The 24,823-nt window shown below is 40.2% G+C and overlaps 1 protein-coding gene across 2 annotated transcripts in view; it reads left to right on the forward strand.

The window, feature by feature from the left end:
* Positions 1 to 11,896: 11,896 nt before the first annotated feature.
* Positions 11,897 to 24,823, forward strand: part of cdh2 (cadherin 2, type 1, N-cadherin (neuronal)) — a 57,379-nt gene continuing 44,452 nt past the window's right edge. Inside the window, exons 1-2 of one of the 2 annotated variants that reach the window (XM_036581637.1) lie at positions 11,897 to 12,096; positions 16,521 to 16,629. In XM_036581637.1, coding sequence (XP_036437530.1) covers positions 12,046 to 12,096; positions 16,521 to 16,629 — 160 coding nt within the window. In that variant the 5' untranslated portion in view covers positions 11,897 to 12,045. Of the gene's footprint in view, positions 12,097 to 16,517; positions 16,630 to 24,823 lie in introns of both variants that reach the window. The other variant, XM_036581636.1, reaches the window with a different exon arrangement.

A 24,823-nucleotide genomic window follows, 5' to 3' on the forward strand; every position in this document is an offset into this window, starting at 1 on the left:
ACAATGTGATGTCCATCACACCACCATTTTTTCAACTCCATTTTTGATTTTTGAAAGTTTGTAGAGGGACTTATTGACTCGGATTTCTTTACAGTGATGCTGATAGGAACCAGGGGTCACAATACAAATAATACAATACAAATACAACACAAATACAACCATTTCATTTACTATCCAAGACAACCAGTGAACCTACACATCTGCTTGTTTTCATATGTAAATATATTTGAGAATGGTTAAATAACTGTAAATCTAAACTTTCTTGCCCTTCATGTACCTCTTTGCCAAAATTAGATAAAAGCTCAAAATCTTATCTCAGAACTGTTATAAAATAATGTACCAGACATCAGGCAATGCATCAAAATCATTTCATTCAGTCGCTTTCTGTGAGGTAGCTTTTAGAGGCATAAAACACTTAAGACATTTGGTTCCTAACACTACCACAGTAAATAATCCTGATGTGGTAATTTTTTCCAAACTCTCAGTAGAGCAAAACTGTCACTGGGGTGGAACCCTTTATGCTTCTAGGGAGGGACCCTCTTCACTGCCTTTAGTTAGAGAACATAATTGCACCCTAATCCGTGGCAATTATATTTTTAAGGTGTATTGACTCCATACACCGTGTCTAGACTCCAGGCTTTTATTATATTTTTCAGTGTAATTTGCTCCTGCAAAAAAGTGTATTAAAGGTACCTTTGAGAATAAATTATTTTCCTTTCATATCAGGAATCAATATCAGCATTTCATATCAAACAACTCTGAATGACTTTGTTTACATCTTAACTATTTTTTTTTTTTTAATAAACAATTTGTGGGATTCTCTTTTAATGTGCATTATCTTACACCAGTTCTCGCATTTGAGGCCACCAACCAGTCCAACACTACACCTCCAGGTGGTCCGCAGCACTATCAAATTCAAGTGTGTTGAGAACTGGAAGTGTTGATTGACTAATGTTAATGCATGGTTGTAGCATTAGCATTGCTTGAAAATAGACTGTAATTACATTGTATGCTCCTAAGCAAGCCAGTTATTACATGACAGGGACAAATACAGAGGTGGCAATAACTCCAAGCAAGCACATTTTCAAACCGTACAGAGGAAGTGTTCTTTTTGGCAGCCAATGTGTGAGACAGACTGTAGCAGGTAAAAAGCACTAAAGCATTTGCAGACTATGGTGGGGAATGTGTGGGCGTAAGCCTTAATGTAGCTGCTGAGGGAAGTGCCTCTACTGAGAGAAATACCTAGGGCTGCATATACACACATACACAGAGATATTTCAGGTTCAAGATGATTTTCTATCGTGAGGTCAAGATTCGGTTTTTGATATTTTGTGTTAAAAATGTCTACATTCCACAGAGAATTAAGTTCTCATTTATTCTGTATTGCAATTGATACATTTAATGATGTGTATTCAGTCTACGTGTTCGCGTGTGTGTAAGCATCTTTGTGTACAAGTGTTATTAATTGCACTGTACATGATCTAATCTCCAGATGGAGTGATAGCTGTTCATTTCTACAGTAACAGTCCTCTCCCCAGGCAATGATGCTTGGCGTAGTGCACCATTGTGTCATATAATTAACTGTATAGTAAACCTAGGCCTTCAGGGTTTACTACAGTAGCCTACAAATCACATGAAAATGTTGCTAAAATATCAGTTTCTGGAATGTTTTACATATTTCTCCCTCTTCTATGGTGTTTTAAACAATAAGGTTCTGTTTGTGATCTCTAATGAATACATAACAGAGTACGTAACAGCCAACTGCAGTGTTTTTTAACCCCTTAAATGGCCAGTGCACACCACTGAGCCCAAGGTTTCATTACACACTTCTATAACCTAAGAGCAGCTGAATAATAAGCCTTTGTATGTAATAAGTTTGGGATTTTAAGTGGTTAATGGGTGCTGTGAGCATCTTAAACCCATCACAGTTCCAGACAAGTGTTTCTGAGTGTTTTGATGAATTATGGTATTCATGTAATTCAGCAGAGAAAATTATTTTGGTCAATGCAGGCCAGTCTTTAAAGCTATACTGTGAAAGTTATATATACAGCAGCTATATTTTAGTTTTTTTTTCTGCAGAAATGCTACTTCTTTCAAGTTTAACAATCTTACATAGTGGAGCTTTAACCATGTCACACAATTAATTCATCATTGTGTTTTTGATATATTGAAAGATAATAACAACATGTAGCCTACAATCAAGGTCCTAGTATTTTGTCCATATCATATAGCCTATATATTAATGGTATAGTAGTCTAATTATTTGTAGTGCACTGTTGGAAATAAAGGTTCTGTGCAGGTACATTTTGGTTCACCAAGGTACAAACAATGTAAATGGTCCCTCAAAGGTACAACAGTGGTTTTAAGGTCCAATTGTGTAAGTTTTTTCCGGGTGAAAAGTACGTATTTGTACCTTTTCATAACCTAATGTTTTAAAACAGAACAATAAAATAAAAAGCCTGGAGTCAAGACGGGGTGTGTGGAGTCAATACAACTTAGAAAATATAATTTAAATGGATTATGGTACAGTTATGTTCCCTGACCTACCCTTGAGGGTACCACCCCAGTGACAAGAGGGGTACTTCCCCAGTGTCAGTTACATACCTTTATTTCTGAGAGTGCGGATACTGAACAATAATTAAATCATTAGCAGTAAGCAGAGTTTGAGAGGTTACAGAGTTGGGTTTCAAACCTAAGAAACAGCACACAGCCACCTCAAACAAGCTCAAAAGATTCTGACGAAAGAACACAGTGAACAAGTTTCTCCGTGTTTTTGTGTTGCTCTTGCCTGAAGCCCTTTCCTACTGAAGTGGCAGAAATTAGCACAGTAGCTGCATCAATGCTTTATTGTAGCTTCAATGCAAGGCATGCAAAGACATTTTGGGGGGAAGGGAAAAGGGCATTCTCAAAGTGAACAAGCTTTAATTCAATGTACTTTAAAGGTGGAATGTAATGGGAGAGTGCAGTTTAATAGAGCAGGAGTCAGGAACCAGATTCACAAATTCTTTCCTAACAAAGATAAGAAAATGATATAAACTCTAACAAGTTCATGAAAATATCATCGCTGTCCAAAGAAAAACAAGTGTCTCCAAAATAGTAACGTCACAGGAGAAGGCAAAACACACTCTTAGCTTTCAATGTACGGTAATGTAAAAGGTTTTATTCCAAGTGATTTTAGAGCATTTCTATTGGTCCATTCATCCTGAAACTCTTCACACAATATAAAGGACAACTGGTGTGTTGAAATGATGTAGAAAAATAAAAATGGCCACAAATAGAGATACATAGTTTTCCATGGACAGCAACGATATGCTTAAATACAATTCCTGAAAAAACTAAGAAGTTCCCAAATATGTTCTCAAAAATCTTAATTGTGTCTACACAATAGGATATTTGTCATATTGTCTATTGATGTCATGTTACACTACACTTCACCATAAATGACACAAAAGATATTTTGAAGTGTGATAACTGTGATGTGATGAGCTTTAAATTTGGTCTATTTTACTCTTTATATTTTGTGACACTCATTAAAAGTTGTAATAGGCCTGCATTGTCATATCTTACAGTCTAAGACAAGTGTGAGGCTATTATAAACCTTAGAAAATATTTAAAAGCATTTTTTTTTAAGAAAACTTCTTATTAGTAGAATTGAAAGTTAAGAAAGAACTGGAAAAAAAATCTTAAGATGTTTTTTGAAGAATGAAGATGTATCTTACCTTTTTTCTTAAGTAAAACTTCTTATTAGTAGAATTGAACTTAGAAGAAAAGTTAAGAAAGAAATGGAAAAAAATCTTAAGATGTTTTTTGAAGAGTGAAGATGTATCTTACCTTTTTTCTTAAGTACAAAGTTAAGAAAAATACACATTTAAGAAGATTTCAATTCTTTCATTCTTTCTTTCACCTTCATGAATCTGACCTCAGAACCCCAATCCTCAGTATGCAGGGCGTTGGGGTTATCCTCTGTACCATCCAAAACATTTAACACATTCAGTTACTACTCACTTTAAGTTTTGAGCAATTTTAGTAAGTTATTAACATCCTTGACTGCTGACACAAAGTCTGATATTTATTCAAATTTTTCAGTGTCATGGTGATGTGTGCATCTGTGTCAGGTTGGAGTTGACTGAGACAGAATCTCCTTTGGTAGCCAGAACTGCACCAGAAGAGGCACTTGAGACGGATGAAGTTGTTATAGCCTGATCCAATCTAGAATCTCTATTTTCAGAGCAAGGCTGGGATGAGATAAGCTGAGACAAAGCAGATCTTGAACAATGGTGGAAACCTTATAAAGTACATTTATTATACACACTGACTAATAAGGCAAAAGGGTAGGGGCTCAACCCCCCACCGACCCCTGCCCCCTGGGTCTATCTGTGCATGTGCCTGGCTAGCAGTTGAAGCATAATAAGGCAGAAATAAGAAGTTTTCATGCATAAATGCATTCAAACTAAAAGCAGCAGGGATGGATGGATGAAATAAGCAGTTGTTCAGTGTTCAGAAAAGAGTATTATGAATAATTTATCACGATAACAGTAACGTGTAGTCATATCACTCACCCCAAACTGAAAGTATAATTGTGTTTATTTACCGCCTGTATTAGGATTTTAAGGGCCACATGCTTCCATATAGAATACAACACAAAGTAGGCCTGGGCAATATGTGGAAGATATCGCCTTGTATCTAGTTATGTTCATGTAATGGTGTAATATGCAGTTGGTGAATCTGGTCCTCTTTTCAGAAAAGCTACCTAGAACAGTTGCCCACATATATTTTTGTAGTGAACAAATGAAGCTGGCAGACAAAACAAAGAGGAAATTTGCAGCAGAGATTTAAATTACAATGCAGATAGATGGAAAGGACAGAGGAGAGCTGTAAGAGAATTGTGTGACCCCACTTAGCTTAGCTCAGCACACACTCACACACACACACACACACACACACACACAGCATGTGGTGCATCTCAAAGACTCAGTGGAAAACACACAGTGGCATGCTAATGAGATAAGTATAAAAGATAAGAGCCAGGCTTACTCATAACTTCCTCCTCCCTCAGGGAGCAATAGCAATAGGAGAGAGGGAGAAAGAGAGAGAGAGAGTCAAGTTGACCCCACTTAGCTCCACCAGCTGAAAGCATTCCTCTGTGAAACAGGGACCTACCTCCTATCTGTGTGCTTCACATCCTAAATTGTCCTGTGCGAACACACACACACACACACACGTTTGTATTCCTGTGTTTGTGAGGTATTGTTAGGAATGCACCAATATGGAATTTCTGGCTTGATACAATATCCACTTATTAACACCTTGTTCTGAGTGATGCTGATAACAATAACAGTGGCCACTTACAATGGTAGCAGAATGTGACTTTAGGAGTCTTGCATGTGGACTCTTAATGATATAGCAGTGGTGTTCCTGCCTGGATGGGGAATTGAACCTACAACATTCTGTCAGGGGCAGTGTTATCCACTATGCTCCATCTGAGGATATTGAAAAGCTTAAAGTAAGATAATGAATTATTGACTATAATTATAAATATTATTATAATTATGTTATTATTATAAATTTCACACATATCTGTAAATAACACCGCATTTGTCTTGACTCGGAAATGTGACGTCAGAGCTCGGAATCGTGTATTTTCAAGTTACCAAGTGGGAAAACATGGACGCCTCCATTAAAGTGAATATTCTAAGCAACAAGTTACCCAGCTATATGAGTGATAACTTTAACATACGTGATGTATTTACCTTCTCAAAACAATGAAATTCATGATCATTATATTTAACCAGCTATTGTGTCTGTATGTTGATTAATCTAAAGAAAATCTCATTTAAAAGTAGAAAAGTGTTTATGTATTACTGTAGCCGTGTTGATATGACCTCATGTGGTGCATTGGGTTTTGCCTAGTCGGAGATCAAAAATGCTGGGTTATGAGCTTTAGTCAAATGCAGCATAATACACTGACCCCACATTCTAATCTTAACCTCAGGATCCAGAAGCAAATCTATATATAAAACTAATATATATATATATATATTTTTTTTTATATATATATAGATACATTTCATAAATGATCATAAATGGAATTGTTCACAAACCCTTTGTTTTAATCCTAACATCAGTGACAGCCCTCTTGTTTATAAATGTTTCCAATTATTTTGGCATCATCGATCTAACCTAAGCAACCCTTGCCCAACGTTAGGTAACATGTCGTGCTACTAGTCTGCTAAACTACATGCTAATATTTATCAGAATCAGCATTCACAGTTAGTCATGGTTAAATCCCATGGTGGGATCCAAAGAAATAAACAAAAATGAAACAATCAAAATAGTTTATTAATCACAGAGTTGACCAATCACATTGTGCTCAGTGGAAATGTGTGATGTTTTTCTTCTCCCTAACTTGTGAGACATCTTGAAATAAAAACATAAGTGGGTACAGACAAAAGCGTATCTTTAGAAGTCAGAATATCCTCAACTACACCACTGCTGGGGAGCAGCTAATTATCCCAGTAATGTTAAAACTCATGCTTTCCATCCTGGGGACATCAGGTCCCCACAATGACCTAAAAACATAGCTGTCTGCTTACATACATACTCGTGACAGAGGTAGAAAGAACAACTCTCACAACTACCATTAAGAAAGTCTAATGTACCAACTGACAATTCATCCATCAGTGCAGTACTCAGACACGTCCCCCATGTTCCCTCCTCAAGTCAATCCATCATTATGAGTTAAATTAATGAGGAGAATCCCCAGCTTGTTTTAAAACAATACCTTAATGTCGTCACTGCTTGGACCCAACTGCACCATGGTATTAACGGTGACTAATGACTCAAAATACTTTCCTTATGCGAGAGAGAGAGAGCGCAACATTTGCATTTTGCCTTTAATTCGTTTAGCAGATGCTCTAATTTGCCGTGACTCATAAGTCTGAAGGCATCCGGGGCACAGAAAAATATGGCTGGGGAGTGCTCCGGTTCAGCACACAAGAAATACAGCCGAGGAGCGAAAAACAAATCATTTGTCTGAGTGTCTGAAGGGAGTGTGGAGCTCTAGCTGAAGAGATGAGCTCCAGCACTGTCCAATTTAGGAGGAGCAAGAGGAAGAGAGCTGACCATTACTGTGATGGTAATGTACTGTAGGAGTCGTGTACCGAAGCTATAAGGGAGGCTTTACGGGAGACTATAAAGTGCTTTGCTGGTTAGCAGTAAACAGTGCTGCTGGGTGATATAATGAGTGCTGTACCAGGACTGGTGTCACACTGTGATATTCTGTGATATTCATATTCAGTTTTAGCCTGATAGATAACAAGCACTTTATGCACGATGATGTTCAATTCCAAAAAACAGCAGCCTCTCTGTTGGCAAACAGTTTGTCTTTAGTTGTTTGCATTCTGTCTTGTGGTCTACTTTACATGTGACATTCGAGATCTGGAAATAAAAGAGGAATTACACCAATTTTTAATATTTCATACAGAGTGGTTCGACGTACATTGTTTCGTTGCAGAGAAACTTGTCAAAATTACTAGGAATCAGGTGTTGTGATGTCTACAATGCAGAATAGCCATTTTATTTATTATCTGGAAAGATCAGTGAATCTACATGTGTCTGCTGAGTTTTAATAAGTAATGTTCAGTATGGTAAATAGTGGTAAATCCAATTTTTTGGGTGTACTGGTTACCTCTACAATGCCTCGTATGTATCTCTCCACCAAGCAAATATTTTGAAAATACATTTTTGGCCAAAAGCTTATCTTGAAATTATCATACATACATACATACGTCATCTAAACCGCTTATCCTTCTGGGTCGCGGTGGGGTGCTGGAGCCTATCCCAGCTGTCATTGGGCGGAAGGCAGGATACACCCTGGACAGGTCGCCGGTCCATCGCAGGGCAGACAGACAGACATATACAATCACACCTAGGGGCATTTTAGCATGTCCAATTGGCCTGACTGCATGTCTTTGGACTGTGGGAGGAAAACGGAGTATCCGGAGGGAACCCAGGCAGACACAGATAGAACATGCAAACTCCCGGTTCCCATCACTACCGCTGTAAACAATTCTGACTGTAAGTTTCTCTATGAATAACATTTACATTTTACTTATTTAATTATGCAGAAATTCAGAATAAAATTAACTTTAACTACAATGTCTAATTTACTATGTGCTTCAGACTGATTTGAAAGAACAGCAACTGCTTAAAAACTAAATAAATATTAACTTTCCTTTCTGAAATTCTGGTTTCTATCTAATTAACTTTTACAATACTGTGTCTTTCTAAACATTTGGGCACCTAAAGTAAAATCTTAATTGGGGCCACCATCACCCATTATTTTGTATGAAAGCAGGAAAAAGGAATAAACACTTCATTAATTTTGATTAGTAAACAAAAAAGTTTTAAAAAGTTAAACACAATATAAACCTATTTTTAACTATATACAGGGAAAGTTCATCTTTAACATCTACATTCATTTAACATGAAATAAATTATTAATAAAAAATGTGGCACATGCAACATTTCTTTGTTCTACAAAGCCATCAGTGATATGATATGAAATATAATTTAGCCAAAATCATGATTGACCCAAACAATATCTAAGAAAATATGCATACTCATGGTAAACCCTGTGACCTGAGGGTTCTAAACGACTGAATATTGCCCAGTACTAGTAGTGAATATGCACTACTATGCTGTGATTCAAGAGTGATGGTTCTGTTTAAATGTGTTCCTGTAATATCCGGTTCTATCCCTGGTCATTGACTTATTCACTCCTGACCACAGTCTGTAATAGTGTGCAGCTGGACACGACTGAAACATCAGAGGAAAAACCAATGAAAGGCTCATGTTGTGGCAGCGTGTTCTGAAGGGATAATTCAAGATGTGCTCAGGTGAAATCTCTCTCTCTCTTTTTCTCTGTCTGTCTGTCTGTCTCTCTCTCTCTCTCTCTCTCTCTCTCTCTCTTTCTCTGTCTCTGTCCCCCTCTCTCTTTTTCTTTCTCTGTCTCTCCCTCTCTCTCTCTCAATGTCTGAGCCAACGTTTCTGACGTCACTCAGGCTGGCTGACGGTGGACTCTGTGTGGGTTTGTGTGTGTATGTATTCATGTATTTGGTCCTTTGTGGGGACCAAATGCCCCAACGATTAAGGAAATTATGAACTTTTTTTAAATTGTGAGGACGTGTTTCTGGTCTGCATGAGGATTATTAACAAACATTTATTTGAGAACAAAGATCCAAAAAATTTGCAGCCATGACAACGCAGTCACTGAGTGTCACACAAACAACAATGCAATGCACTTATCGAGTGTCATGCCAATGACTGCAGAGTGCAGTTAGCGATCATGCCAATGACTACGAAGTGCAGTTTTCGAGTGTTGTGCCAATTACTACAGAGTGCAGTTAGCAATCGTGCCAATGACTACGAAGTGCAGTTATCGAATGTTGTGCCAATTACTACAGAGTGCAGTTAGCAATCGTGCCAATGACTATGGAGTGCAGTTATCGAGTGTCATGCCAATGAATACAGAGTGCAGTTAGTGATCATGCCAATGACTACGAAGTGCAGTTTTCGAGTGTTGTGCCAAATACTACAGAGTGCAGTTAGCAATCGTGCCAATGACTACGAAGTGAAGTTATCGGGTGTCGTTCCAATGACTACAGAGTGCAGTTAGTGATTGTGCCAGTGACTACGGAGTGTTGTTATCAAGTGTCGCACCAATGACTACAGAGTGCAGTAAGCGATCATGCCAATGACTACAGAGTGCAGTAAGCGATCGTGCCAATGACTACAGAGTGCAGTAAGCGATCGTGCCAATGACTACAGAGTGCAGTTAGTGATTGTGACAGTGACTACGGAGTGCTGTTATCAAGTGTTGCCCCAATGACTACAGAGTGCAGTAAGCGATCATGCCAATGACTACAGAGTGCAGTAAGTGATTGTGCCAGTGACTACGGAATGCAGTTAGTGATTGTGCCAGTGACTACGGAATGCAGTTAGTGATTGTGCCAGTGACTACGGAGTACTGTTATCGAATGTTGCACCAATGAGTATAGAGCACAGTTACCAAGTCAAGTCTAGTTAAGATGTTTTATTGCCATTCCACCTATATACAAGTACACAGTGGAGCGGAATTACGTTCCTCCAGGACCACGGTGCAACATGGAACAAAACAGACAGTACAGACAAAGTGCAAATGTGCAGAAGTGTCACACCAAAGATTACGAGGTCCAGTTATCCAGTAACGTTCCAGTGTCTACAGAGTGCAGTTATCAATCGTGCCAATGACTACAGAATGCAGCTATCGAGTATTGTGAGAACGATAATGGAGAGCAGTTGTTGAGTGTTGCACAAATGACAAGCGAGAGTCATGCATGAACAACAATGGAGTGCAGTAAGCGGGTGTCCTGCAAACAACCACGATCCCTGTGCTCAAAGCTTTGAGTATGTTTTTTCTGATAACCGTGAGCTGCTTGCAATACAAAAATGTAAAAATACCATATATATGATCTGCCTTGTTGCCATGGCACATCTAAATCAAGCTTGCTTTAGCCTAATTAATCAGCAATGATCAGAGTACAGCGCTGACTAGCCTTCTAAACTAGAAGCATGACAGCATGGATAAAAACACATTTAAATATTTGTAATGTCCATCTAAATATTAAGGAAAGGTATTAATGTGTTCGTAGTGAAGTTTAGAGCAGAATGGATTACATCTAAATACAGAACAAATATGTGTAATTATTTTATAATTTTTCTACCCCTCAATCTCACTAATGTGTGCCTGTGCATATTTCATTCGTTTATCACGGTGTGCTGTTGTGTTTGTTGATTTTTGAGTAAAAGTGGACGCTTGTGTCTTATTTCACTTCACAGAATATTTAGTTGGTTGCAGGGCCCACACTACATACATGTGGATCCTAGCATGAAAAGGTTTGGGAACGCCTGATAGCATCAAAAAGGGTTCTGCTATTGTTACAAGCTTGACATCATAATAATAGAAGAACCCTGTTCGGTGCTATATAGAACCATATGCATCACATTCTCCATCAATCCAAAGAACCAGTTTACAATGCAAAGAACTATTTAAGCATGCAGTTGTTCTATATAGATCTCATGGTTCTAAATAGAACCATTATCTTTACTAAGGAACCCTAGAAGAGCCATTTTCAGCAGCATTTAGCTGCAGCAGTACAGACGACAATGGAAATGTACCACAAAGACAGAAATACAATCTTGTGGGTGTGCGTGTGTGTGAGTGTGTATGCTGGCCGGCCGGTAATGATGAGCAGATGGTGGAGCGCGCTGATGACCGGACACTCTCTCAGAGCGCGCGGGACATCTGCTCTGTAGACACACACACAGACACACAAGTTGCTGAGGTGGTCGCTCCTCGAGCCAGCGCGATAAAGAGGGTACCTGAGCTAACGTCTGTCACCACTGTCCATTCGCAGTGTCCAGTCACAGTGATGAACAGTCACAGAAGGAAGCTGGCGTAAACCTGCTCTGCCCTGCGCTCTGCAGAGGTGTTATCCTCACTGCTTTGCCTCATTGTACGTTGGCTTTCACGTTCACGCCGTTGGAAGTGCCCCTGCATGTTGGAGGCGCTTTACTACTTCAGAGCCTGCAAATCTCCCAGACGATTAGGAAGCATTAAAAGGAGGAGGAGGAGGAGGTGGAGAAGGGGGGCTGGGTGGGGTTGAAGAAAGAAGATTTTCCTTTTGTTGCGCTGAGGGAGGCGCCGTCTGTCACTCCTCCTCACACCGACTTCCGGAGAGGGCTCGCGGACGCGGAGACCCGCTGAGTGGAGAGAAGCGCTGTGGCACCTCCACTCGCCTCCGCCAGAGGGAGACAGTGAGGCGGCGCTGCTTCTCTCAGTTGAGGTGAACGAGCGGCAGCGGCGGCGCCAGCAGCAGACCACGAGCAGCGAGCCAGCGAGAAGGAGAGAGAGAGAGCGCGGAGTCGCTGCATGCAGCCTCAAGGAACGCTATAACCAATCTTTTTTTTACCGAGCAGCTCGTTCGCGGAGGCGGAATTTAAACCATGGACCGGAGAGGAGGTGCGATGCTGCTGGCGCTCCTCGCCGCTTTGCAGGTAAAGAAAGCGGTTTGCGATTGGACTGTGCATCGCGGCTCCCTGTGCGGTGCTTAGCGACGATGCAAATGCATGTTTGAGTGACGAGGCTGAAGTTATTCGAACGTTCCGGTCCACCTTAAATGGTGCAGCAGTTACATGCTGGCGCCTGTACTGTGCGAATGTAAGTGCTGCGCCATTTAAGGTGGAACGGAACGTTCGAGTACGAAGCGGCTGCAGCTCCGCTGTTTGAATGTACACCGTTTACAGTGTGCTCGGAATTAGCATCAGTGCTGTGTTTATATGTGTTGGAGAGCTCCTAGCTTAGCCTGCCGTGGTGTGAGTGGTGAGGGTCCTGAAACAGGGCGATGCTGGCTCGCCGTGCCTCAGTAGCGGTTTCCTCACATGGGATTTAAAGCCATGTATTTGGCTTAAACATGCGGCGCGTTAACTTAGTAGCAGTGCTCATGTGTGTTTTCCGTCTAGGGACTGTGGTAAAATTACGTAGTTTACGCTTTTTTTTTGGACTAGGTTGTTGTTAAATGTCCGTGCTGGCGGGGTGCAGAGCTTTGACCGTCCCGTGCTGAGGGGGGTTGGGGGATGGGGGATGGCAGTTAGCGATGGATGCGGATTTTCAGACCTCTGCTTTTGGCGTTCAGACGCGAAAGTTGCCCCAGCGGGGTGTTCACAACGCAGAGCCGTGAAACAGTACAGCAGTTAATGAAGAGCCGAGCGGAGTGGACGCAGGATGGGTGCGAGGGTCCGTCCCGCAGAAAATAAAGAAATAAAAAATACAGGGCGCCCAGTAGGGACCGAGCAGAAGCCCGAAAGGTGAAATATTAGAAAAACAGCGGGGGCCTGTGTGCATAAGCCTAATGCGAAAATGTCCCTGAGCTGAATGGGTGCTCAGAGAAACGAGGCGTGCCGCTGGCTTTGAGCTCCATTGCTCTCTGGATTGGTGACACAGTCAGGATCGTGAGGGAGCACAAAGTCTACACGGTACTGTGGCCGCTCCGTTTGGCCTCATGTTCCAGCAGAGATAGACACGGAGAACCAGTTTGGGATGGACAGAGATGGACACTCGTAACTGTGTAGGAAAGTGCGTGCAGTACTGCAGACCGTGTCGTCTCTGCGGGGACTTGAGTGTTTAAATGGCCAAGTCAGTCAGAGGAGAACCTCAGAATTTAATTTGGCATGAAAGCAGTGCTTCGGCTTTTTGGGGTTTGAATAGTATGTTGAATTTAAATATATGTATTAAGTGTGTAGGTTCAGCAAAGTAAAAGAAAAAACAAAATATATATATATATATATATTGCTGCTGTAAGAACAAAACCTCATGTTTGTTTTTTGTTATTTTTCAGTTTTCATATAATTAGAAAATGCCTGTTGTCCTTTCATAATGAATGGACCAAAAGAAATGGCCCTAAATTACTTGGAAACATGTCTGGTTCCATTGACTTACATTAGAAGGAAAGTATGTTTCTTCCTTCCTTTTTTGGTGATACAAGGTTTGTTCCGTCAGTATCGAATATATAGGTGTAGCAAAGCTGTGTTTGTCTACAGTCAGTGAAAATGTCCCAATAACACTGCCTGTTCTGATATTCAGTGCTAGAGTATACCGTCATATCACACACAATACTGTTATCGTGGGCACTTCATAATATCATCATTGCACATTAATCACAAGCTGCAGTTTGACCTGCGATTTTTATATACGCACAACAGCTCTGGTTTCACATGGTCCCATGACTCTGTCATTGTGATCCCAGCTTTATTTGATATTTGTACAGCTGTTTTACGTTTATTCACAGCTCACAGTAAAGGTTGCAGTGCTGTCTTTTCATACCCAGTGTGCGGTCTAGAGCGCCAAGGCTAATCTTGGCTTGAAAAGAAAAAAAAAATCTAGGGAAATCCAAAGGCATGATGCCCATTAGGACTGCCATAAAATAGATGCTTCTGTGTCATTTTACAGAGAGCCATTAGGGCAGTTTTTTTCCTGAAGACAAAAATCCCCTGTAAATTTGTATAACCACCAACACATTATTGCTATCAGAATGGCATTCAAAGCACAACATGTATGAAGTAAAGTGTTCTGATATTGTAAACTGTGATAAAATGTTCAGTAATTATCATGATATTACATTTCTATATCAGTGCATGCCTAGTGTGTAACAGCTCTACGCTCTGCCCTATGCTTGTTTAAACCCCTCTGATGATGATGAGGTTGGGGGTTGTTTACCCATGATGCTCTCTCACTGGGGGTCAGGACTCCTCTTGTCGCTTCCACACACAGATCTAGTGTTTAGAAACACGATTAAAGGCTGCGGGACGTGTTCTGATGTCCTGCTCTGCTCCGAGTTTCATTCAGTTCCTCTTCCATCCTGTTTCCTCCTCTCTAAACTCTGGTGTCAGCAGGAGTGAGCGCATGAGGCTCCATCTCAGCCCGTTCCCTCCATCTGCACGGATATTTGATATACAGTGACAGCGCGCTGCTGAGCAACTGCTGACATTACAGTTTAAGAGCAGATTTCTAACCAGTGCGTCCATTCAGAACTCTCTCGTGCACTTACAGCCGCTTCCCTCTGTCTGATATTATGGGGCACGACAAGTTGGCAACATCACAGGAAAACAAAAAAAACAGAACACAATCAATGTATGACCACCTGCGGTAACGACCAGGCTTGTGCTTTTAATGATCATGTCTGTGGAAATCAAAGCAAGTGGGGTCTATCAGGTGGTTGTGTGTAAGAGAGAGAGAGTTAACAGGTCACTCAAGCACCCTTTGAGGTAACAAGTAATTAACATGTTTGGTGAATCGGCCGTCTCATTAACAAACAAGGCCAGTCGTCTCCTCTCTGCCTCTGATCTCGCTCCAAAAACAAAGAGGCCAGTTCACAGCGGACATCAGGAACCCAATACTGGCCGCCTTTGATCTTTTAATTCACCTCGCAAAAGCCAAATCTACCCGTTTGCCCACACCAGGGGACAGAGGGTGTGTGTCACGCTGCATCTGAGCTAGATCTTACAGTACAGCTTTAGTAGGTTATGCTGGTATGTAACAGTCTGGGGAGGAGGGGAGGTTTGCCTGTTTTGATCGGATTCAGCCTTTATGGGTACCTGAGTAAGAGTGGAGCTTGGATATAGAACTTGAGGGGACGTATTGTATCTTTATTTAGTTTTGTACTGTTTTTGGACAAAAATGGCCCAACTATGAAGCAAAACCAGTCATAAACCAATGGTGTCATTTGCTGTCAGGACCACCTATTGTTTTTCAAAAAAAAGCTTTTTTTTAATGAAAAGTGTTTCATTTAGTAAATGTAACAGACCCTAATTCAAAGTACATCAACAACTAAATATAATATCAGTGTTTCAGTATTTAGTGCGTCCACTCTTTGTCTTTGTTACAGCTTTCATTCTTGGGGAGAGGCTTTCATTTTTTTTCAAAGAAATGTGACTCCAAAGTTCAGAAGTTAGTTGCATTTTATGCTTCTCATGATCCAATTTATTCCAAGATTGGATTTAGCAGTTCATAGCTGAAACCCTTTAGTTTTATGATAGGATAGAAGAGCTAAAGTGCCAGTAAGGTGCTAAAAAGTAAACAGAAGACAAATTAAACATTGATAGATTTGAAATTGTATTAAGTGTTGGAGGCTTTTGTGTCCTTTTCTGTTAAATATGTGCTTTTTTAACACTTAAAATTCATAAACTTGTGCATAAAGGCTGGTTTGACTGGGAATTAAGTAAAGAAAAGGGTGCTCTCTGACTGGTACAGTGCTATATATAAATATATAAATATTATCCATATGGGAGGGGTATGAACTCACATGGTACAAAAACAGACATGTGTGTGTGCATTAAGCACTTCTCCAGACCTGGTCTTTAAAGCCAGACCGTGTGTTCGACGGTCAGCTCGGCTTGCCTAATGTCTCGCCCTTCTGACCTCATCAGTCTAATTACACCCACTCCAAAACAACAGATGCTTCAGTGCCACAGGGGGGGAAGAAGAAGGAGGCAGGGAGGGGGGGGTTGATGAGAGAGGAGAACGGCAGGCCTTCAGGGAACACAACACTCATGAGACACACTGAATAATTCAGGTAGAGGAGAGAAGGTTATTATTACTATTTTTTTCCAGATCAGTTGATCACTGTCCAGTGTCACTACACACTGAAATGTACCCTCAGTGGTCTAAAAGTGGCCATGATCAGAACTGATGAGGGCCTTTTCTATGATACGGGCTAATCCTGCTGTTTCACTCAGTGAGACAAGCACGTTACATTGTTTTCATCATCTACAGTGATGAGCTTCAGTCAGTGTGTCCATTGATGAATCATCTGACCTTTGTGTACAGAGGGGCTCGTGAGATGTTGGCCTTGCCATGTGTTACTGTTTATTAATGCTAGTTAATGGCAGTGATGAAGCAGTGTGCTTTGGCTGTTTGGCAGGTGGTGGTGGTGCAGGGCAGCGGGGCCATGGTGTGCCAGCCAGCCTTCACCCAGCAAGAGTACAGCGTCATCGTCAGTGATGTCATCACCGAGGGACAGGCTCTGCTCAAAGGTAAGGAAGGATGTCATTTGTAATGTTTACACATAGGCTGTGTTTGAAATGGTCCCCTGATCACTGTTGCCTCATGAGCACCGTACAGAACACTAATACATTAAAACACACTTCGGATGCATAAACAGCATAGCCTGTATAGGCAAGCCTACACCGCACCGATGCCATATAAGTCTGATTTAAATATGTAAACAAGGCATGAGGAATTACACTGATAGGATGATTCATTGGACTGGATCATGGTGACTGAGTGTTAATGTAAGGTGTAAGCAGGATTCATATATACAGATTCATGATTATACACTTTTGTATAAATGATTTCGTATACAGTGTTACACAGGTTCACTCATCACTCTGATAACTGCAATCTATTGCATACAGTACAGTGCATTATGCCCAGAAGTGGGAGATTTGGCATAAACAGACTATCCTGGTACTTAGAGACGTTTTCATTATACATAAAATGCTTCACGATATTCAGTGTTTCTGAGGTTTGATAAGACAGGATGCACCGGCAGTGCCTCATATTAAAAAATACTATTAAAACCTCTGAGTATGACATTTCACATGTTCCAAAACACAGGATTAATTATTCTCTCTGTGTAAAGAAGCATGCATTTGTATTCTTTAGGTATTGAAGATAACCACTACAAGCTCAGAAATGATGTAGTTAAACGCAGTATGATAAAATATATTGCCCATTCAAAATGATTGGTATTCTGTTCTTAAAAAAGATAGTTCTGTAAGGGTTCTACAGTAAAGAAAATGGTTCTGTATAGAACCATGAACATCCAAAGAACCCTTTGCATGATTAAAGTGTTCTTTGATTGTGAAAGCATTCTTCACATTGATGTAAAATGTGCTGCAGATGGTTGCACGCTTGACATTGTGACCCATTTTAGTGCTATATAGAACCCTTTTCAAAAAGGTTGTATGTCGAACCACATACAACACATTCTCCATCAATCTAAAGAACTCTTTCTAACCTTAACCCTTTAATAACGTGAAGGTTTTTTGAGTGTTCATGGTTCTATATAAAACCATTTTCTTTACTAAAGAACAAAGAACCGTCTTTTTTAAGAGTGAAACAGAAACAAAATCATAATTTGGTTCAGTATGATACGATGGTGCCTTGATGTGATGCATTTTTCAAAACAACAAAACTAATGAGTGCCTGAAAATCTGCCTGAAATGTTAATGTTTCCATTTTAAGTGTTTTACAGCATTCAGCATTACAATATTTTCAAATAATGTGCTAGCCACAAGCTAATATATCAGCCCCGAGCTATTATACGCTCATGAGGAGTGTGTTTTTCCAGCCTGCTCTCTCTTTTGACCTAAAAAAAGACATTATATTTTCAGAGGAGGGAGATTTTGCCCGTATTGTGGCTTTGCTTGCTTAATTTTTTATTATACATACTGCAGAATAACCATTATTAACCTTTATTTGCTCTAGTCTGAATGTATTGTTCAATACCTGTGTGTGTTGATTTATTAAGGACGAATATTGCAGGAGTCTGTCTTTCAAGCTGCGTCTCCACTAGCTGCCGGTGGGAAAATAGTGCGTGTGGGGGAAGGGGCTTGTTTTTTTGTGTGTGTGTTTGTGTGAAAAGCAGGGAGGGGGGATGGTTGAAGTGAGGGGTTTGTGTTTAACAGAGGGGTGTTTATGGGCGAGAGTAGCCGTAGCGGTGGTCCTTGTTTAGAATCAACGTCTGTTTATTGTGAATAGTGTGAAATATTTGCGGTTTGAAAAGTGCCGCTGGGTTTTCACACACGGATGAAACATCCTGTAGTCGATGGCATTGATTAGAGCAGCCCATATCCATGCAGTAGATCAATAGCATGAATCTAGTTCCCCCTCTTATCCATATGGCCAGTTAGGGCTAATCACAGTCTAGAGATCCAGAGAAGCTGACTTCAGCAGTGTGGACACACACGGATATGTGGATTCAGCAGTTAGATGTGACCTGTGATGCCTTCTATCACATCCATTCACAATGAACACTGTTTCACTGGAAACAATAAGCTGTAAACCACCCCCTCTTCCTCATTTACATCAGACTCATACCGAAAGTAACTTCAGGTTAAAGATTGACCCGTGAGGGAGGAGAGGGAAGGCTGAAAAAAGAAGCTGCTTGGAATTTGCATGACTCAAATGTGTTTTTCACTGTAGAGAAACTGAATGGCTCAGAATTGTTCACAGTGGTAGTGATGTGAACAAGGGGTGCCAATATATTTGCAAATATAGCCATTTTATTTGCTCTCGAAAATGGCTCCTTAACATGTGTCTTCTGAGTATTTATATGGAATTATAATACTGGTAAAATAGTACAAAATCCAAAAAGGGCTATTGAGGGCTATTTTGCCTTACAAAGCCCCACATGTGCCTCTCCACCTGAATGTATTTAAAAATCCAATGGCGGACCAACAATGTCTCAGGCATCAAGTCATGTATTCATAACCATTTGGTGTCATAAGTTCCTCTGAGAAAACCTTCAGAGGCATTAAACACAGAAAAAAATAGCTTTGAATTGGTATGATTTAAATGTGTATATTTTTTGTGACATAAATGGAATTTAACATGTCAACACATCAATTTTGTCTTTATTATTTCTGCATGATTCAGTCATTATATGTAAATAAGGTCATTCCGAGTGGTTTGATGTGAAATGTCTAGAGACACTTACAAGTCAGAATCGTTCACAGTGGTGGTGATGGGAACCAGATGTCTGAAGTGTTTAATGCCTCAGAGCTCCCTCAGAGGAAGTTATTACACCAAATGGTTATGAAGTCATGGCCTGATGCCTGAGACATTGTTTTACAAGAATTTTGAGGTTATGTTTCCAAGTCCATAAAAAAATACTAGAGGAGTACATGCAGGGCGTTGTAGGAAAAATAATACCAAAAGAAAACTTTTGTTTGTGTTATTTTACCGTTAACTTCGTAACTGAAGACTGGCTTCTTTGGAGAGCAAATAAATGACTATACTTGCAAATATAATAGAAACTCTGGTTCCTATCACCACCACTGTAAAGGAATCTGAGTCTGTAATTTTCTCTATAAGGAACCACTTCACATCAAATGAATCCACACTGAATGACTTCGTTTACATCAACATCGGCGACTGAATTATACAGAAGAGGAATTCTTCTTTAACTTACTTCTGGTAGTGATTGTGTTGATGTTCTACATTTGATTCATTTAGAACCGATTGGATGAACTGTATTCAAAGCAGCTTTTGTTTTTAAGTGTCCACTTCTCTTTTGTGCTAAATCTCTGCGAACAGTGGACACTGCTCTGTCAAATTTGTGTATTTATTTTCCTAACTTATTCATGGACTACCAGCAGTGTGTAAAAACAGAACAGGCATTTGGAATCTGCTACAGGGCGTTCTCCCCTGTACTGTGGGAATACGCAGATAGGTACTACACGCACACATACACACCCACATGTAGATGCACACACTGACCTGAAGCAGTTAAAACAAAACAGACAACCCCGGCTTTAGATTTCACACCAGGAGTCTGTATTTCACAGCCTGAGGCCAGTTTTCAATTCTCATCATATGTGTCTGTAGCTGTGTGTGTGTGTGTGTGCGTGTGCGTGTGTGTGTGTGTGTGTGTATGTATATGTGCACAGTAAGACAGCGACTGGTTAAACCTTATCCACAAAGAGGAGCTACTTGATATCAGTGTTGACTCACACATTAGCTTCCTGTGTTGTTCAGAAGGAAAGCTGACCCGCTGTGACCCCCTCTCATGCGCAGTGACTAAAGCTCTTATTTTATTTGCATTCCCATCCCCTTCATTCAGACTCTTGTCTTATGTTGAGTCACTGTTAATACTATTATTAACAGTCCTTTTTCGGCTAATGGAGGCCAGGACACCTCGTTCTTTTCATTCATCGCTCTCTCTTTCTCTTTCGTGCCTGGGGGGGGTTGACCCCTGTATGCGGATTAGCAAGAGGCTCTTGTCTAACATGAGGAGGATGTTTTGTTTCGCTAACGCTCATTCATCACCTCCTTTTTTAAGCAAATGACTTGAGGATGAAAACTTTCACCTCTCCCCCGCTCCCCCTCTTTCCCTTTTTGTTTCAGCTAGAAAGGCGAAGGTACAGTCAGTGTGACAAACAATACAGGAATCTGCTTATGAAGCACTAAGCACTGTTGAAAGAAGGAGGTTCTTCCAGGTTCTTTAGTAAAGGCAGTGTTTTTACATAGAGCTACGACAACTTAAGGAATCGCTTGATTGATTAAATGGTTTTGTGCAAGTTCAGAAAGTTGGTCTTCGTATGTGGGCCATTCTGATTATACAGTTGGCTCGACAAGGAAATGACAGTCAGTCATAATAGCCAGTTATCAGCCCTATTATTATTGGTGTTATTGTTCATGTCCATGATGGACAACCTGTTGTAGACAGTTCGATAAAGGGCCCATATCTTTCTTGTATTAGCTCAGATCTTCATATCATTACTGTCACTAGAAAACCTTGTATCTCCAATTTTGTTTTTTTTGGGTTTTTTTTTCATTTTTAAACTTTTTTTAAGCATATTTTGAAGACTCCATGTGTTAAAATTTCAAGATGAACAGACCATTAGAAATGGTCTAACATTACTCAGGAAAAAAACTCTTGTTACATTAACTTCTATTGTAAGTTAGAGATGTTTTTTCCTTTTCCTGCAAAGTTACAGTTTTTGAGATACTGGGTTTTGTTACGACAGAGATGATATGATCTGTGCTCTGTGTACCGAAAACATCATCCTTCATTTATATATAACCATTTTCCAAGTGATTGAGTTTAACAACTGTTATATGTAAATGTCATCTGTTCTGATTGGCTAGCCTGTATTGTGGCTCACTGAAAGAGCAGTTTGGCCTGAAACACTCATCACTTCACCGTGGTTGTATGGTGTCAAACTGCTGTAGGCTGAATAGGCGAATATGTGTTGGTTGCTGTGACATCACAAATATGTCGAATTCAAAACAGGCCCAATTTCCATATATGGACGCTATGAATGCTTTGTTTTGAAACTTTAACAGTTTACATTCAACATTAAAACTCTTTTATTGAAAAAGAGGAACATTCAATTTTCTGTGAAATGAACCCTTTAAAGGACATCATAAGACAAGTCATAGAACCTTTTTAGGTATTATATAGAAACATTTTTCACAGTTGGACAACTTCCAGTGAATCTTAACTAACTTTAATGCTCTTCTTCCTTCCTCTCTTTGTTTTATTTTTCGTGTTTTTTTCTCTCTCATATCCTTTTTCTGTGATGGCAAGCAAGGCAGCACTGGAGTTATGAAACTCTTTTAACATACAGGTTTGTCATTTGCTTTGATTTTCTCTTTTTTTCTTCTCGGGGAAGTTCAAAACAGACTCTTTTGAGCACCCAATCCTTATATTGTGTTTGCTTTTGTGTGCGTGTGATATCTGTTCTGCTTTGACGGAGCTCGCGTTGACTCGTTTGATCTGTGAGGAGGGAAGGAGGAATGTGATCAGAAGGAGATGTGGTAGGTGAAAGGTGATTACATCATTGGGAAGAACACACATGCTGCAACTGTACACACACACACACACACACACACACACACACTGAACTGTTCTGTTCTAAAGCAGCGTGTTTGATCACTTCCGATCAGAGGACGCGGAAGGGAACTTCAAGCTCCACTGTTTTCATAAACGAGTGAAACCAGCGCTAATGTGTCTACACAGTGGGAGAGAGATAGAGAGATAGAGAGACACGGCCAGAGAGGGGGAGAAAAAGCAAGGGACAGAGAAACAGAGGGTCTTTTTTTATGTGCCTGGGACTTGGGCACTGGCAGCCAGTGAGTTTGTCCAATCAGAGCGCAGCGCTGAGGTCATCAGCGTGTGGTTCAGTGCTCCTCTATGGGCTGACTGAACTGGAATTAAAGGATGGTTACGGGAACACAGACAAGTGTGCGAGAGCGTGCGTGTGTATGTGTCGGGAGAGAAACAGAGGAGGGGATATTCTGGGAACTTTGTTGTCTTTGTTCTGTTCATTTTTTAAATGTTAATATGAACTCCTGAGTCCAACCCCTAATTAACATGTTTTGAATGAATGAACAAACGTGTAATTGTCTTTTTGAAGTCTGTGCTTTAGTGCAGAGCTGATTGTGAGTTGTGTTCTTTTTGCATAGTTGCTCTACTTAGTCACTGTAATAATTGGAGTGACAAAAGCCTTTTACCGGAATGGAGGATTAGCACTAATGTAACACAGTGCTTAAAAGTCCTCTAGGCAGCTTTAGGGGACCTTTAAGAAACTTTTATGTCATGGTTTTGAAGATGGAAAATAACATATAATTTGGAAATGACATACTTCAGGATGGGAAATAACATATAAGGACAAAAGTGAATCCAAACAGTTTCTCACAGCGTTTAAAGTTAAGGTGAAATGGAAAGAGTAATGCATTTTCCTTCCGTAATGTGATGTATTTCCAAGTGGAACATGTAGTCAAAGAGAGTCTTAGCTAGCTGAGAGTGTTAGCTGGGTGATCAGTGGAGCTGGTGGGATGTGGAGGTGAAACATGATATTAATGTTTGATGTTATTTTTCCCTGCCTGCTGGTGCACAGTGACAAAACCCAGAAGATATCTCAGAGCTGACAGAGTCATTATGTTTTGATGGAAGATTTCGGGAAAACAAGAACAATATGATGAGTCGGGTTAACTTTTTAAAGTCATGTATGCTAAAGTCCATCATAAAAGTCTGCCCAACAAAAAATATGCACGGCCAGCTGGTAAAGGGCTACAAGTTCTAAATCTGCACCACCGTCCTCTTCTTCAGGGACAAATGCTACTTGTGTACAGTGTGATATACCATAAGCAGTGATGCTGCTGTGTGCTCTGCCAAAAAACAGACCCCCCCCCACGCCCCCCGAGCCACTCCCAGAAAGAAAGAAAAGGGAAAAAAGAAAGAAAAGAAAAAGTTAGTGACGTTTCCCTCCCATCCTCACCTTAAGTGTTCACAGACAGGCAAACATCAGACAGGTGGGCAAAATTCTAGATTGAGTTCAGTATGATAGAGTGATGTTTCGATTTGATAAAATTTTCTATACAGCAAAAATAAATGAGTGCCAGAAAAATGAGCTTATAATACAACATTTGCATTTTCAGTTTATTAGTGCATTCAACATTATAAAAGTACATTATGTTTTATAGTATCCCAATCTAACACTCTAGCTATAAACTAATATGTTAGCCTGGCGACAAGCTAACATTCTAGTCACAATGCAGTACATTACAATACAATACTCTGCAGTACAAAGCTGTGAAGAGGGCTACTGAGCTACAACACACAATTGTATGCAAAAGCTTGAACATCCTGTCAAATTGCATGTTTTGTTGATTTTCTAAGTGAAAATAAGTTGACACATCCTGTACAAAGAACACACTTAAATATGGCATTAAATGTGCTAATTTTAGTACACAATTTATGTGCTGACCTGAATATATTGGAAAAAATCTAGCATAAAGTATAAAATGTGCTATAGGCCACATTTTATGTTCTGTTTTCCCCAATATGTTAAATTCAGCAAATAAGCAGTAACATTGCATTAAAATGTGCAGAAGTGTGTTCACTGTAGGGGATGTGTCCTTACTTTCACTTAAAAAATCAACAAAACATTTGACCTGGGGTGTCCAGTCTTTTGTATACCGCTGTATGTCATGCATGCTTCTCAAAATGTGTACACACACATCTGTTTGGGTCTGCCTGCCTTGTTTTGCAGTGGACAGGTGTTTCTCCTTTAAAAAGGTTCGTTATGAATGTTAAAAACATTGTTTTTAAATGCAATTGTGCAGCAACCCTGTTTGGTCTAGTCTGGTGGTTCCATCTGCAGAATGTAACTATAAAAGACTCCAGACTTTAAAACAAAAGAGAGCAGGCTGACGAAGCGAAGCACATCTCCTTAATTATTTAATTGCTAGCAGGAAGAGCCATGCATAATTAAGAGTTGTGTAGAAAGGAGGACTATTAAACTACGGTGAATACAGCCGCTGAAATGACAACAAAACCATACGCGAAAGCTTTTATTCAGGCCTGTTCATAGTGCAAAATCCTGTGATAGACACTCAAACCCACACACAGGCGCACACACACATACAGACACACGCGCACACACACTGTGATCGATGCTCCCGGGGTCTTTGTTTTGTCAGATCGATGTAGGGTAA

This window comes from Colossoma macropomum, unplaced genomic scaffold (genome assembly GCF_904425465.1).
Source record: "Colossoma macropomum unplaced genomic scaffold, Colossoma_macropomum, whole genome shotgun sequence".
Classification (NCBI taxonomy): domain Eukaryota; kingdom Metazoa; phylum Chordata; class Actinopteri; order Characiformes; family Serrasalmidae; genus Colossoma; species Colossoma macropomum.